At 48.4% G+C, this 15631-nt stretch overlaps 1 protein-coding gene across 1 annotated transcript in view; it reads right to left on the reverse strand.

Annotated features, from left to right (window-relative positions):
• Tmem132c (transmembrane protein 132C) overlaps nt 1-9994 on the reverse strand; it is a 303815-nt gene extending 293821 nt beyond the window's left edge. The window contains exons 1-2 of the mRNA XM_052167638.1: nt 9961-9994; nt 9401-9766 (exon numbers count right to left, since the gene is read on the reverse strand). Of these exons, the coding sequence (XP_052023598.1) occupies nt 9401-9766; nt 9961-9994 (400 nt within the window). The remainder of the gene's footprint in view (nt 1-9400; nt 9767-9960) is intronic.
• Between the last annotated feature and the right edge of the window lie 5637 nt (nt 9995-15631).

Raw genomic sequence — 15631 nt, forward strand, 5'->3', positions numbered from 1 at the left:
TAAATGAGTAAATGAAAAGAAACGAGGACAACAACGAAACAGCACATGAAATTCTGAGGTTGATTGTTTGTTACAAGGCACAGTACTGATCCAAAGGAAGCAACACCCTGAATCTGAGGACCTAATGGGTTACGGGAGGGATGAGAATTCCCCAATTTCGATGTTTTTTATAGCTTTGTAAGAGACTATCATTGTTTTTTAAGAAAAAAATCTAAGTGCATTTGGAGTGCCTGACTGCAGCTTTGGCTGTTAATTTGATGGGAGCCTCTGCAAACTCATGGCGAAGGACAGTTTCCAGTCTCAGAGGCAGCTGGTATTGTCTGAAGGTGGTAGGAATTTAGAAGGACTTTCCCTGTATCACATATAGAGAAAGCAACAGCCCCAAACCCAAATGATGGTATTATTGGAGAACAGAAGAATGAGATGCCAAAGAAAGAAAACCAACTCTTCTGTGCCTAGAACCCAGGCCCCGAAGACCCTCTGTTAGCCAAGGCTATCCAGGATCAGAATCAACAGGTGTGAACAGGGAGGCTTGTCTTGAAGAACTCACATGAAGACAGAAGCAACTGGGCCCAATAGCTGCTAGCCAGCTGCAGGGGAGTCTAAAACTACAGTTCAAAACCCCAAATTTGCCTTTGCCAGGGAGGCCATTCTGTTGGTATTAAGAGGGCTTCACACTTCCCTGGATGGGGGCCCATCCACAGCTGAGAAATCCTTCTATGTACTCAGTCTACTAATGTAAACATTAAATTCATTCTCTAAAACCCCCAAATAAAACCCAGAATAATATCTGACCAAATAACTGGGTTCTGTGGCTCAGTCCCATTGACACAAGAAATTAGCCTGGGCAGAATGGAAAACCTTAGGGGGGGGGCCCCGCGGTGCCTTATATAGGCTGGGGGAGGGAGTGTTGCCTTCAAAGCTAGGCAGAAACCTCTTAGGGAAAGCCACTAAACATTTCTCCTCACAGACCCAATGTTCAGTGGCAGAGCCATAGCCTGGGTGTCAACTGAGCAGCAGAAGGAAATGGTGGCTTGCAGCTAGGAAAGGGTACTTTGCCAGGATTTGTGTATTCAGGATGAAAATGTTTGAATTTGAACAGAAATGAGAAAAGTCTGCTGTGAGTCAATTCATTAATGAAATGGGAACCCGGGGCTGTGTACTGACCCAAAACATTTACATAAGTTGAAGGAAAAGAACACACTGCTACTCAGAAAACCAAAGATGCTACATAAACCTGGGGCAGAACAAATCGCCCCAGATGGAGACTTCTCCTGGGGTCTGAGGATAGCAGCGGGGAGCCTTGGGGGCTGCTTGTATACATCCAAGGCTTTAGGAATCCAACCACAGTCCTTTGCAGTCCTGGGTGGGAGGAAGGGGGAGATGGGAAGAGGGATCCTTCCATTCTGCAAGAAGGAATCAGTGTTGGGTGCCTGGGCCACAGCCAGAGCTGGAGTCATGCCAGATGGGTGAATGAATGAATGAATGAATGATCTCCAAAGCAAACAGAACCTTCTGAGTGGGAGTATGCTGGGTGGTATAGGGGTGTGTGTGTGTGTGTGTGCATGTACACATGTAGGTATGTGTCTGCATACATGAAGAGGCCAGAGGTCAATTTTCTTTTTCTTTTTGAGATAGAGCCTCGTACTGGCCCAGAACTCACTGATTTGGCCAAGCTGACTGACCATTGATGCCCAAGAATCTTCCTATTTCTGACTGCCGGGCACTGGTATGATAACCCCTCCACATAGAGTTTTCTATGTGTGGGTTCTGCAGGAATCAGTCTTCAGTCCCCAGGCTCGTGGGGCAAGCACTTCACTGACTGAGCCTTCCAGCAGTTCCTGGAGACACCTATGACATGGCTGCTTATGCATTCGCATGAGAATCCAGCTGACACCCTCCCATTCCAACCCTGCCCCCATGAAGGCAACTTCTCTGCCTTGGTAGTTATCAGTTATCACTTGGCTTTTGGTCCTCTGCTGGTTGTGAGACACTTGGCTTCACCACAGATCATCTAGTCCCTTTTTTCAGTTTGCTTTTAAATATCATCCCCTTTTAAAGAAAACACGTATTATATGTGTATGAATGTTGTTTGTAGTGAATGGATGTGTGTACCACACACATGCAGTACCCCCACACAAGTCAGAAAGAAGAGAGCATTGGATCCTCTGGAGTTGAGACAGTTGTGGGTGCTGGGAAGTGAACCCTGCTCCTCTGCAAAAGCAGCCAGTGCTCTTGAACCATGAGCCATCTCCCCAGCCTCAAATCTCTATGCATCTTTCTTCTTTCCATACTCTGTCCTAGTGACTAGAATGGAGGTAAGCTTGCGCCTCAAGCTCCAGAGACTGACCTGACCAATCAGAAACTCCCATCCCTGCTCCCTTAACACTGAAAGGCTCAAATGTGGGTAACTATGGTCTAGCGACTCACTCCTGAAATTTCCACATTGACTGAAGAAGTCACTGTCTTTGGGCTGAGTGTGCTGTGCACAAGGAACATTAAGTATCAGGTGAACTTCAGGAAACAGAGGCAACTGACCTACAATGAAGCCAAAGCCACCCAGAGAAGACAAAAGAACACCCTGAAATGCTGCCCGATTCCTCGATATTCCTCGATACAACTGTCCCCAAAGCCACAAGGATCCTTCTGTAAGCACTAATATACAGCAAAACTGGAGGGGTTTGTTTTGTTTAGTTTTGTTTTTGTTCCTTCCTTTTCAACTGAAGATGCTTAACTGAAAACTGACTAACCCCACACTCATCCACAGGTCTCCACCATACAGGAACAGGTAAATGGCCTTACTAGCTAAACACAAAATCATTGTTTTCCATGAAAACAAAGTGATGAAACAATGTTTCTAAGGCTGATACTATGTAGGTGTGTGTGTGTGTGTGTGTGTGTGTGTGTGTGTGAGAGAGAGAGAGAGAGAGAGAGAGAGAGAGAGAGAGAGAACCAGGTTTCTTGTTTATTTTGTTATGGTTTTTCTAAAACTCATTGCTAAGATGTAATCCAGTAATAAGAGTAGAAATTAGCACTGTGTGCACACATGTGGATGTGTGCACTAGACCAGGGGGCCATCTTCCAAGTTTCTTTGGTTTGAGAATATAAGAAATGTGTATTGCCTCACAGAGTCCCTAATGGGTCACCATGTGCCGAGGCAGGTTAACACTATATTAACATTTTCACAGACCTGGTAAGGAGACAGGAAGGAAAGCAGATATTACAATTAAAGACAGAGGTGGGGGGGGGATGGTTTAGCAAAATAAACATAAAGAGTCCATTGCAGAATGGATGAGAAAATTAACTAAGAGGAATTAACCAGGGGCTGCTCTGACCACTTTGATGGTCCTGAAAACTCAAGGAAAGTAGTGCTCAAGAAAGGAAGTAATAATGCCAGGGAATGGCTCTCTCCCATGGGTTGGGTCTCAAGTTGGGCCAGTCGTTGATTGGCTAGTCCCTCAAGGTCTCTGCCTCAGTTGCCTGCCTTTGGATCTCCTTTTCCTAGTTGGGCTGCCTTATGAGGCCTCAGTGAGAGAGGATGCACTTGGCCCTCCTGTGACTTGATGTGCTGGTACTGTGGAGGATTTCCCATTCTCCTCAGAGAAGGGGAAGAGGTAGTGGGGGAGGGGTTCTGAGGGTGGGACTGGGAGGAGAGGAGGAAACTGAGGTTGGGATGTAAAATGAATAAATTAATGGAAAACCAAAAGGAAGTGCGGTGGGGTAGTGGTGACAGCTGATATATTTAAGGACAACATAAGCCTCCCCCCTCCACCTATGTTTGTGACATAGGGACACTGCATTGAATCCTTTCCTTTCCTTCTGATGTTAAGTGCACTGTTCTGTTTGTTTCATCATGCTCAGGCCTTTTAAAAACAATCCTGCTGTGATGAGACTGTCTTCGGTGATTCTCTTTCTGGTAGTGTTAACAGGACCAATGACAGCAGCCAAGTGTTCTGAACTCTTCTAACTACGTGTGATGGCTTGATGGGCCTGGAAGACACATCTCCTCCGAGCCTGTAAGCATATCCTTACTTAGGAAAGGGTGGGTCCTGTGGATGCCGTTATGTTGAGAATTGCAAACATCCTGGGTTAGGGTGGGCCTTGTGTTCAATGTCAATTAGCCTTATGAGGCAGAGTAGGAGGGAGGGATCGGAGAGATGGCTCAGCGCAGGGCCTGCCTTGCAAGCACAGGACCTCAGTTTGATGTTTGAAACCTTTAGAAGCCAGATGTGGTAATTTGTGGTTGCTTTTCCAGTGCTAGGGAAGCAGAGGCAGGGGTGGATCTCTGGGGTGCAGCCAGACTATTCTAATCGGTGAGTCCCGGGCCAATGAGATGGCATCTTATAATACAATGTAAAAATCACACCTGAGGTTGATCCTCCCCCAACCCCTCTCAGCCCTCCTACCCTGTACACAAAGATGGAGGAGAAGGGTCCTACCCGGAAGCTTAGCCACAGGACCACAAAGGCTGAGAAAGGGGGTGATGCAACCACAAAGCCAGGGAACACTAGAGATTCCAGAAGCTGGAAGAGTCAAGGAAGCATCCTCCCTAGGCACTCAGGAAGAGGTCTGGTCCTGCAGGTACTGTGATTTTGTACTCTGTGAGAGAATTGATTTTCTCTCTACCTTAGGCTGTAGATTAGGTGGCACAGAAGCTGCCCTCTGTGTGGTATCTTGTCATGCCAGCCCTAGGAGACAGATGTTACATGTCTTAGCTCAGGTCTCTAACCTAAAGACATAGGTCTGATTCTTCATACAATAAAATCTGGGGCTTAGAACAACTGTGCTGATGGAAACAGCCACGCCCATAAAGTCTCTGAGCTGGGAGAACACTGCCCATGGATTTTGCTTATAGCATCCACCCAGCCCACCCCTGTCTCGTAACAAATGGCTCTGTGATAGTGATAGTCCAATTGAATATGGCATGGTGGTGCAATCAGTCAGACTGTCCCATCAGGTTCTCATACAGAAGTTCTCAACCATCCTAATTGCTGCAACCCTTTAATACAGTTTATGTTGTGATAACCCCTCCCCCAAACAAAACATTATTTCATAACCATAATTATGCTGTTACAAATCGTAGTATAAATATCTTATACTCAGGATACCTGATTATGTGAGTCCTGTGGAGTCTTGATTCACAGGTTGAGAACCACATCTCTAGTCAGAGGTCTACTCTCTGATCTAGCCACTGCCCATCTACATGGTAGAATTACTGAAGATTTTAGGCAGTTCTTCAGTTTGTTTGGTTTGTAGTTCTACAAATAGAACCCAGGGTCCCCAACACACCAGGCAAGGGACCCTACCAATGAGCTACATCCCCAGCTCTGGGGAGCTCATAAAAAACATAAAAATGATCACATGCACACACACACACACACACACACACACACTCAAGTTCAGTCCAGACCTGAGTGTCTCCATCCCAAAAATCTACATCCTGAACCAGAGATAAGAATCACTGACAATGACCAATGTTCCCACTGCATCTAATCAATGATGCCTAGTGGGGGGCAGGTTGATAGCCATGGGGACCCTACAGTGGACCTGCATGCTGTGCCTATGAGGCCTCCAAATTTCTGGGCTCTCTGTGCAGTTCTTCCAGGAACAGGCAGAACTGAGGCCCAGAATGAAGTTGCCCTTTCAGGGCAACAAAGTCTGACCCCAATTAACCTGTAAGTGATACTTCTCCACATGGATGAAAGAACGTGACTCTTATGTAGAAAGGACATCCAATTCTTTGGTGGCATCAGGATTCCGACCATTTCAGAGTCCTAATGTATTGCTAGCAACTGTCATGGGGAAAAGGATGTGTGTACGTTGCAAAAGATGGGATATCGGTCTCTGAAGAGTAGCATAACCCATTCTCTTGGAAATTTTGCTAACTCAGACTCAGTATTGACCTTCCTCAGTCTCCTAGAGGCAGCAACTTCTAAATCCCCAGGGTGCTTAAACAAGGGAACTGAGTAAAGGTAGGAGACAGAATAAAGACTCAGAGGAATAGCAGCATCAGGATGTCCAAAATGCCTGGTCAGAAACAAGTGCAGGCTGATTTAATGTGATTTTTTTCACCATCCGATAAACTACACCAACAATCCTTAATCAACAATTCTCTCAGTGACATCTTATATACAAAAGTGCATGCACTTCAAAATGATTTTGTGTAGAGAAAAAAACGGTACTGGAAATATACTCTTTTAAGATTAGTATAAAGGCTACGGAGCAGTATAATGCAGCTTGAATATAAGCTTTGATGAATTAAAGATACATTTTGTAAACCTTAGGGCAATGGGTAAAACTGAATCGGAAGCACAAATGAGCCCATAAAGGAGATAAAATGGAATCACAGAAAATGCTTAACCCTACAGCAGAAGAAGAAGAAGAAAAAAAAAAAAAACAGCAAGAATAAGGAGCAGAAAGAACATGAAGCAAAGCAGAGTGCACAGTGACAGCTCCTAATGTAAACATGCAGATAATTACATTACATATAAATGGCGTAAACATGGTAATTAAAAGACAGAGATTAGTGTATTGGAAACAAAGGAAAGCCCAACTGTATGCACTTCATAAACTATCAACAGTAAATACAAAAGACAATAATTTGGGGCTGGAGACACTGCTCGGTGGTGAAGAGTACATACAGGAGCTCTTCCAGAGGACCCGGATTTGATCCCCAGCACCGACGTGGCAGTTCACAACCTTTCATAGCTATAGTTCCAAGGGACCTAACACCCTCTACTTTAAATGGGAAAATTTCATTGTATTCAATTTTTTTCCTTAATAAGCATGGCTTTAGAACAAAGGGAATAACCAGGGTCTGGTGGGATTGCTCAGAGGTTAAAAGCACTGGCTGCTCTTCCAGAAGACCTGAGTACCTCCCTAAGCCCCAGAGTGCTAAGAGGCCAAAGAAGTGTTAATCTTTGCTTTCTTCCTTCCTTCAGTGGTCAATACTGACCTTAAAGCTATTTCCATTCTCCAAAAGCCTCCTCTAACTGGAAGATGCCCGGGGTTCATTCACCATCGTTGCAGCATCGTGTGTACAGCCTGCAGCCCACACCTCCGTAGACGCCCCAGTCCACCTGGGCGTGTGCATGTCTCAATAACGGTGAACCTTCAAACGGGTTCCAATGAGCTGGAATCCACAGCCCAAACCAATTGTCTCTGGGGCTCTATACCCAATCAGAAGCCATCACAACCCTCCTGAAGTTCTCAGCCCACAACCCTTTCCACCTGCCTTTAAGGGTTGACAAGTGTGGCGGGTGTTTCAGCTCAAGGGTTAGGGAAGAGATTCCTTCCTTTCAATGCACTGTCCTATTTATGGAAACTCCTGAGCACAACTGTGTTTACCGCACCCCCTGAGGTGTTGCAAAGCTTCAGAATTAACCGTCAGAAAACACACACTTGGTTGGGGGCTGATGACTGTGATGACTGGACAGATTTCCAAGGTTCCAGAAACACGCACAAAGACCCTTGTATAGACAAAGTCCCTGGTGGCATAGCTGGTTTTTTTTTTTTTTTTTTTTTGAGTGGAAATTTAAACAAGGGTGAGAAGGTGTTTGTTTCTATAAAACATCCTGTGGAGGAGCGGGGGATGGCTCAGGGGTGTAGCCATGCCTGAAAGTGTATACGGGAGGATCTGAATCCCAGACTCAAGAAACAGAAAAGCGGGGCAGGTGGACTAGGCTGGCTTCCCAGCGCTGAGGAGGCAGTAATGGACAGGTCAGGGGCTCGCCGGCTTAGCTTCAGGAGGAAGCTCCCCGCCAGATGAGAGGCCCTGTCTCAGAAAAACCTCCGTGGAGACAGACTGTGGAAGACAGGATTGATTGCCGGGTCTCCACACACAGGTGCGAACACACACCCGTTTGCACACGCACGCGACATCTTACAGAGTAAACACCAGGCTGGGTTAGGAAAACACTGGGACGGACTGTAGCTTTCATCAGCCGCACAAAGTGAAAACACATTTGGCAGATGAGGCTTCCAGAACCAACCTTGGAAGCCCCGCATAGGGAAGCCTAGCAAATCCAGGTGTCTCGGGGCGAAGGGGGGGTGGGGGGGGGGAAGAGGAGGGGGCGCGCTTTGCATCACATGGGCTTTCCCAGCCCTGCAATCGCCACCATCCCAGCCCCACCCCAGCGCCTTCAATCGCCAGCCCAAGATCTAAACCGGCCACCACCGCAATAACAGCGGCTTAAGTCAGAAGCGAAATCTGGGTCTCTTTCTTTCTAACTGCCCATTAAACCATTTGGTGATCAGAGTCCGCGGGGAGGTGTGTGCAGAGAGCCACCTCTGGGCTCATAGCAGAACACAGGTAAAGGCTCCTGAATTTCTACCCTTTGTGGGGGGAAAAGCCCACTCCCACCCCCCCACCCCCCAGTTTACCCGGGGCTCTGGGGAAACAGGACCCATTGGAAAGAAGCACAGCGTGCACGGCACGGCAGGCTTGCCTGGGAAATGCTATAGTAAGGAGCATCCTCTGGCTTCACACGGTGGAGTGAGGACTTTTGTAAAGCAAATTCTACTTTTTGACGCCAATTGTCAACTTGTCTCCCCAGATACATTTCCAGCCCAACCCTGGAGCCCCGGGCAGGAGAGAAGAGGTCTTGACATCTGCGCGGGGCGGATTAGAGAGAATCCTCAGTTCAGTCCGTGTCAAAGGCTGAGCTCGAACCCGCCTCGCTGCGGGAGGGCTCAGGACTCCGCGCGGAACATCCGGGCTTAACCCACTGCACGCGAAAACCCCTTCAGGTCGTCCCCCGCGACCGCACCCGTGGCTCACGGACTCTAAATGCCTGAAGCCAGCGGCTCGATCTTGAAGAATAATAATACGACTTAGCGACCTTAAGTGGCAAAGAGCGCTCTGACCAGGCTGCGACAGGCGGTTTGCACAAGTCTCCAGAAATCTGCAGAGTCCTGGTTCCCACGTCCCCCGGAGCAAAAGACCGAAGTGGGAGTCTAACGGCGGAGTCGCTGCAAACCAGAGCGGTCCAATGCTTTCAACGCCACCGCTCGGTCTAGTGTGGGGTGGAAAGTCCCAGCTTTCTCTAAAGCTGGGGAGGGGGCCGCGGGAAACCAGGATCCTCCCCGCGTCCCGCAGTTGCACCGAGTTCTGGGTGTGCAGCCCAAACGTAGAAGTCAAGGTGCAGCCCAGACCCAGAGTTCCCCCCCAACCACGCCTCCGCCCCCCCTCCCGGAGGGAGGCAGTAGGGCTTCGGGGTGGGCTGCCGCGGAGGATCCCTAGCCCCAGCTCTAATGCTCCAAGCTGAGGCCAGTGTCCGCTGTCTCCGTAGCTGGAGGCTCAAGGTGGGACCCAGATCTCGCGCCACCCTCTCCACTCTCGCCCCGGTTTTCCCGCAGCCCATTGGGGGGACCCGGCGGTCCCAGCTAGCTCCCGCCTTACCTTGGCCCAGCAGCATGGCCAGCACCAGGCTCAGCGCCCCGTACCGCGCCGCCCGCCTCCGGGCCGCGCCCTCGGAGCGCATCGTGGCCGCTGTCACGCCATCCATCTCCAGCCCGGGGGCCGCGCCGGTTGCCCCATGCCCGGGGCCGCCCCCGGCAGCGCTCCAGCTCCCGCGGCTGCTCCTGAACCGGTCCGGACAACTTTTCTCCGATTGCAGCGGCGGTCCTACTGATCCCGCCCCCCGGGCCGGCCCACTTCGGGCCCGCCCACTACACCCTCCTGATCCGCCCACCTCCGGCCCCCGCCCACTGCCGGATGGATGGATGGAGGATGCTAGTGCGCCAGAGAGGCTCCGGGAGCGCAGGCCTCGGGATGGAGACCCGGAGAGGGGACGAAGAGACTCAGAGACCTCGAATCCTCTCGTCCTGCTGCTGATCGGCCGCCTCGCAGTCTCCTGCCTCCGCGCAACCAAGTCCTGCAGGACAGCTCTGCCCAGGTGCTCACCACGCAGGATGGAGCTGGATCCTTGCTCCCTGAGACTTGCTCCCCTCACCCCTCACGGTCACTCGGGGTCGTCGGTTCCTCCTCGACCATCATGTCCTCCTCTTCTGAGGGCTGCGGACAACTGGAATTCAAAGTCACGTGCAGCTGTAAAGAAACTATCTAAGCAAACGACTGGATTCAGTGGGATCCAGCTGTGTTTGGATGTGTGCTACGCGCACTGCGCGTGGGAAAGCGCCAGCTTACCCCCCCCCTCCCCTTTACGAACCGGCCTGGGGCACGTGGCGAAGGCTAAACTCGTTTTTTTTTTTTCTCTCACCCAGTATACTTTTTTTTTTTAAATCAACTGTTCAGGGGTAAAGCAAAACAGCGCCGCCTTGTCGTCACCTCCTCCCGCCCCCCACCCCCACCCCAGTGTCCCAGATGTGCCCGGTGAGAGCGGTTTCTCTGCACACCCTCAAACCCATTTTCTCCCGACTTCCCAGCGCTCCCTTCTGGTGTCGCCAGGTTCTAGCAGTGTCCCTTCAGGCTTACTGGCACTGGGGTTACATCTTCTGTCCAGGAGTCTGGACAGTATGCTGCACATACCTCTTGAGTCTGCAAGTGAAAGGTTCAGAGGCTGCGAGCCCAAGCCTCTATCTGCCGCTAGCTCTCCAGACCTGCGGACTCCTACCCAGTTCTGAGCCTCACACTGTATAGACTCAGTAGTCTCTCTCCCACCCAGGGCTGACTGTATCCTGTTGACCAATGCGTTGAAAAAACTTTCAAAAACAGTGATTGATACAGAATAAATACCAGGGAAGAACCAAGCTTTCCAACATCCACCCCCGACCTCCAGGTCAAGAGAAGGCATAAAGACCCCAGGCCTTGGAGACTAGCTTGTACCCAAAACACAATTGGCCTCTTACAGTCCAGTGAGACAGCCACTTTATATTTAGGTGATGAAGGCAATAGTCCAACCGCCCAGCTCACTAAGCCACGGGAAGGCAGACTTAATCGTTTGTGGGTTTTTTTTTTTGTTGTTGTTGTTGTTTTTGTTTTCTTTTTTAAAATCTGGAAGTCTCTAGAGAATGATTTTTTTTTAAACTCAAATATTTAGCCTCCTACCAGCAAGGGAAATAATGCAACAGCCTATTATTTCAAACTGAGGAATGGGGTCTGGTTCATCGGCCATCTTCTGTTCAACAAAAGGAACAAGAATCCAAAGCCTCAAGTGGGTTCTCACCACCATGTCTACACCCGGAACATGGGCACCTACTGTCATGCCCTCTAATCTCTTGAACCTCAGATACATCTCCCTTCCTGATCCTCCAGAATAAACAGAAGACCTAAACAAAGTTTTACTTCTGCAAGCTCCATTTTAAGACCGCCTTTAATCTCCCACGTGACCTAAATCCAACAAACACATCGGGAAGAGGATCTTCGGTCCCTTTATCTTGGGAAACCCCCAGGTTCCCCTCCACCACCACCACTCCAGGCTAACAAAGTTTCCTGTATTTATTTATTTTTTTAAGCCCTGTATTATTGAACCTCAAAATCATTAATTCTTTAACTGAAATTGCTTCCAGATGCTCGCCTGAGTCTCATAAGCGACACCAGAGACCACTAATCTCCTCAAAGGGTATTGTGAAATTCCCCACAGGCTTTGGGCACATGGAGACAATTAATATGATTTATAGGAGGGCAGAGTTATTGGCAGGAGGCCTCCACATATGCCCAAGGCTTTTAAGTGGAAGAGGCCACTTTTTAGATTTGTTTTGCTCATGCTGAAATCTTAAATGGATGGAGTATGGAGTTTGTTGGTGAGATGTCGAGTGTCTTGTGCTGTCTAGTTCCTGGCAGGGTGTGTGTCTGTGTATTGTTGTGTTATACATTAAATGAGCCAGTGTTACTGAAGGTAAGACAAGAACAGCTATAGATTAGCCCCGAAAAGTAGTCTTGGTCAGCTTGTAAAACAAATGGGGTCTTAACTCTTAGTTCTTACTGGTTGACACAGAAAACAAGGACGGAAGAAAAACAAAAAAGACATGCTAAGCTCAATATGCTGGTGTTGCCTAATGTTCCCAGACACATCACAATGACCCTCAAAATACCACATGTCATTCAGGCATTCAGCAAACCCTGTTTCCAGTCACCAACCGGTTTCTTAGAGGGTTCTGAGAGTAGAATAGACCAAGGTCCCCTGACGGTTATCCTTGATTGACAGCTGGTTGGAATTTAGACTCACAGGGAAACAAGCCTCTGGTGTGTCTATGAGAAGGTTTCTAAATTGCTTTACCACCTTGAATGTGGGCAGCACCATCCTGTGGGGTGATGTTTCAGACTGAATAGAAAGGAGACAGTGAGCTGAGCACCTGCATCTCTCTCTCTCTCTCTCTCTCTCTCTCTCTCTCTCTCTCTCTCTCTCTCTCTTCTTCTTCTTCTTCTTCTTCTTCTTCTTCTTCTTCTTCTTCTTCTTCTTCTTCTTCCTCCTCCTCCTCCTCCTCCTCCTCCTCCTCCTCCTCCTCCTCCTCCTCCTTCTTCTTCTTCTTCTTCTTCTTCTTCTTCTTCTTCTTTCTCTCTCTCTCTCTCTCTCTCTCTCTCTCTCTCTCTCTCTCTCTCTCTCTCTCTCTCTCTCTCTCTCTCTCTCTGACTCTGCTTCCTGACTGTGGATACAATGTGAGCAGCTGCCTCACTCTGCTTCCTGACTGTGGATACAATGTGAGCAGCTGCCTCACTCTGCTTCCTGACTGTGGATACAATGTGAGCAGCTGCCTCACTCTGCTTCCTGACTGTGGATACAATGTGTCCAGCTGCCTCACTCTGCTTCCTGAATGTGGATACAATGTGACCAGCTGCCTCACTCTGCTTCCTGACTGCTGATACAATGTGACCAGCTGCCTCACTCTGCTTCCTGACTGTGGATACAGTGTGTCCAGCTGCCTCACTCTGCTTCCTGATTGCTGATACAATGTGAACAGCTGCCTCATGCTCCTGCTGCCATGCCTTCCCCTCCCTCCACCATGATGGACCATATTCCTTAAAACTGTGAGCCAGGATAACCCTTCTTTTCTCTCTTAACTTCCTTTGGTCAATTATTTTGTCACAGCAATGACAGGTCCTAAACTCGAATCTTTTCTCCTGTGGTAGAGAGGAGCTCCAGGAGGATGACTAGGGCAGTCTGTTAAGAGTTGTTGACTTTCAATACAGCCTTAAGGGAAAGGGCAATTGTGAGGGAGGGGACAGACGACAAGGGACTTCCATTTCAAGATGATGAATGGAAGTGAGCAGAGGAAGGTCAGGCCTGGGTAGAGCATGGCCCCAGGGGCAGCAGAGGATGCCATGGATGTGGTGAGAAACACTGGATGTATCTGGGGAGGACTGGACCATGGTGGGATGCAGAATGGAGGAGTGGAGCAATCAATAGACCTGTGTGATTGTGAGAGCATCTTGAGCCTCTGTATAGCTGTGTATCTGAGGTTTCTTTGAATGGAGTTGGGGAAATTCAAGCAGTGTAGGCTACTGATTAGGAAACAGGCTCGTAGAAAAGGTTATATCATTGTTTTGAAATTCAACTTTCCATTCAGGGAGTTGGTTCAGCTAGTCAAGGCTAGCCCAAGGACCTGAATTCAAGCCTCAGGACACAGAGGAAGAGACCCGACTCCCACAGGCCAGGTGTCCTCTGACCTCCATACATGAATGTACCTCCACCCTCACAAATAAATACATGTATGATCAATTCTCTAAACACTGCATTTGATGCATTTGATTAGTGTGGTCTGACAACTTGTCTCTATGTAGCAAACTCTAGACTGAGGAGGAGGGTGCCAAGGCTGGAACATAAAACTAGGACCTTCTTCCTCCCCTCTCCCTTCCTTCCCTCCTCCCTGAGTGACAGAAGGGGCCCTACCTTGGAACACACAGTAAGGACACAACTATTTAGGGACTGCGCTCTGGGCACTTAATGGTGCACCCTGGCTCATTTCCCTGTTTATTGGATGATTTTTCTACCCCACAATATTCCAACCTGCTTGGCTCTGTATTTCCAGCCCTACAAGAAGCGTGTGTGCAGAGAAGGCCACGTATCTCCTAAGGAATCAGCCTGGACCTATAGATTAAATGTCTATTTTACCAATGATGAATCTGAGAAGGAAATGTTTTGTCTTTAGCTCATTTACTGAGCAATAAAGATGGGATGATAATTCTGCAAGCACCCGGGGTGAACCAGATGACTCTTGTGAGAGGGCTGATTTGAGATGGGGGGGGGGTGTCTTTGCACAATTCCTTTCACTACAGAGAGTTCTTTTTCCAACATTAAAAAAAGATTATTCTATGACAGTGTTACTGACAGACTCCCAGACCCTCATGTTAACTTGGTCTGTAAATAGCTCACTAGCCCTTGATGGGAATATAGGCCTGGCTTCTCCAGTGAGGTGTGAGGTGCACATAAGTCCCACCTGTGAGCACACCAGATTCCTCTCTCTACCCCTCCCCAATGTTCCATATATGCTTATTGGATATACTGTTTCTCTTGCCTTATTCCATAAAACGTAGAGTGCATTCTCTGCTCATCCCTTGACTCAAGAGATACTGATGTTCATTTGCTATAGGAAACAGGATGGTACACTCAAGATTAGTTTACAAAATGAACAATCATGCATCTCTCTAAGTGCATGTTCTGCATCGCCATCATCGCCACCACCATCATCCTTACCAGCGTCACCATCTCTCATCCAGAAGTATTTTGACGCAGATTAACTTCTTCTCGCCACCAATCCATGGTGTTACTATGATTATTAAGCCCATTTGCAGACCATTCGGATTATGGATGGAGAACTGAGGGATTTTTGTCTGAGGCTGAAAAGTGTCAGAGCTGGGATTCTAACCCAAGCACTCTGGCTAGAGGACTCCTACACTAACTAAACTGTTGTCAGCTGTTCCTTTTCCACTGGGGCCATGTTAAGATGTTGATTCTGACTCTGTAGATCTGAAAGTCTATTTGTCCACTTCCCTGCATTTCTCAAAAGCTTCCGGGTTGGGTGGGATGGGGTGCTCGGGGAACAGGTCCTTCTTTGAGCAATAATTTCTTTACCCAGCTCCTTACCTGCTTAGTTACCTTCTCGTTATCTGAACCACAATTTTCTGAAAGTTTCATCAAAGCTAACCCTTTACTGGTTTTTAAGTAAGCAACCATGCTGAGCAAACTGATCATGTGACCCCCATCTCAGAAACACGGGACCGGACTGGTTTTGATGAAGTCAGTTCAGAGTACTTACTCAGTGCATAGTGGGCCCAGTGTTTGGACAGGGCTGGTCGAGGCATTAGCTATTCCAGCACCAAAGAACACAGTTCCCTGCTAAACACTGAGGAACATAAAACATGGCAAGGGAGGCAGATGTCTGGTCTTGGTAACCAGCAGAATTTGAGGATTACCAGTTCCTGCATCATAGTATAACCCATTCCGGCCCAGACACCTCTCGGCTGATGTATGTGGAGTGACATTCACCTAGCTACGGTCCTGGTCCAAGGGGTCACGGGATTCTGCAGGCAGGAATGATGGTCTGACTGGTCATCTATTATTTTTTAAGTGACTGTTGAGTGATTATTATGATCAAGGCCCTTGCTTGCAGGGAGCCCTCTCTCCCCTCCCCCCCTCCCCAGGAGAGCAAGGCACATACAAAGAGATCTGGATCAAACCAGTTAGAAATTCCAGCACAGAGAGAGGAGGATTCTGGTACTGACCCCAAGTGG

The sequence above is a fragment of the Apodemus sylvaticus genome, chromosome 22 (genome assembly GCF_947179515.1).
Source record: "Apodemus sylvaticus chromosome 22, mApoSyl1.1, whole genome shotgun sequence".
Taxonomy (NCBI): domain Eukaryota; kingdom Metazoa; phylum Chordata; class Mammalia; order Rodentia; family Muridae; genus Apodemus; species Apodemus sylvaticus.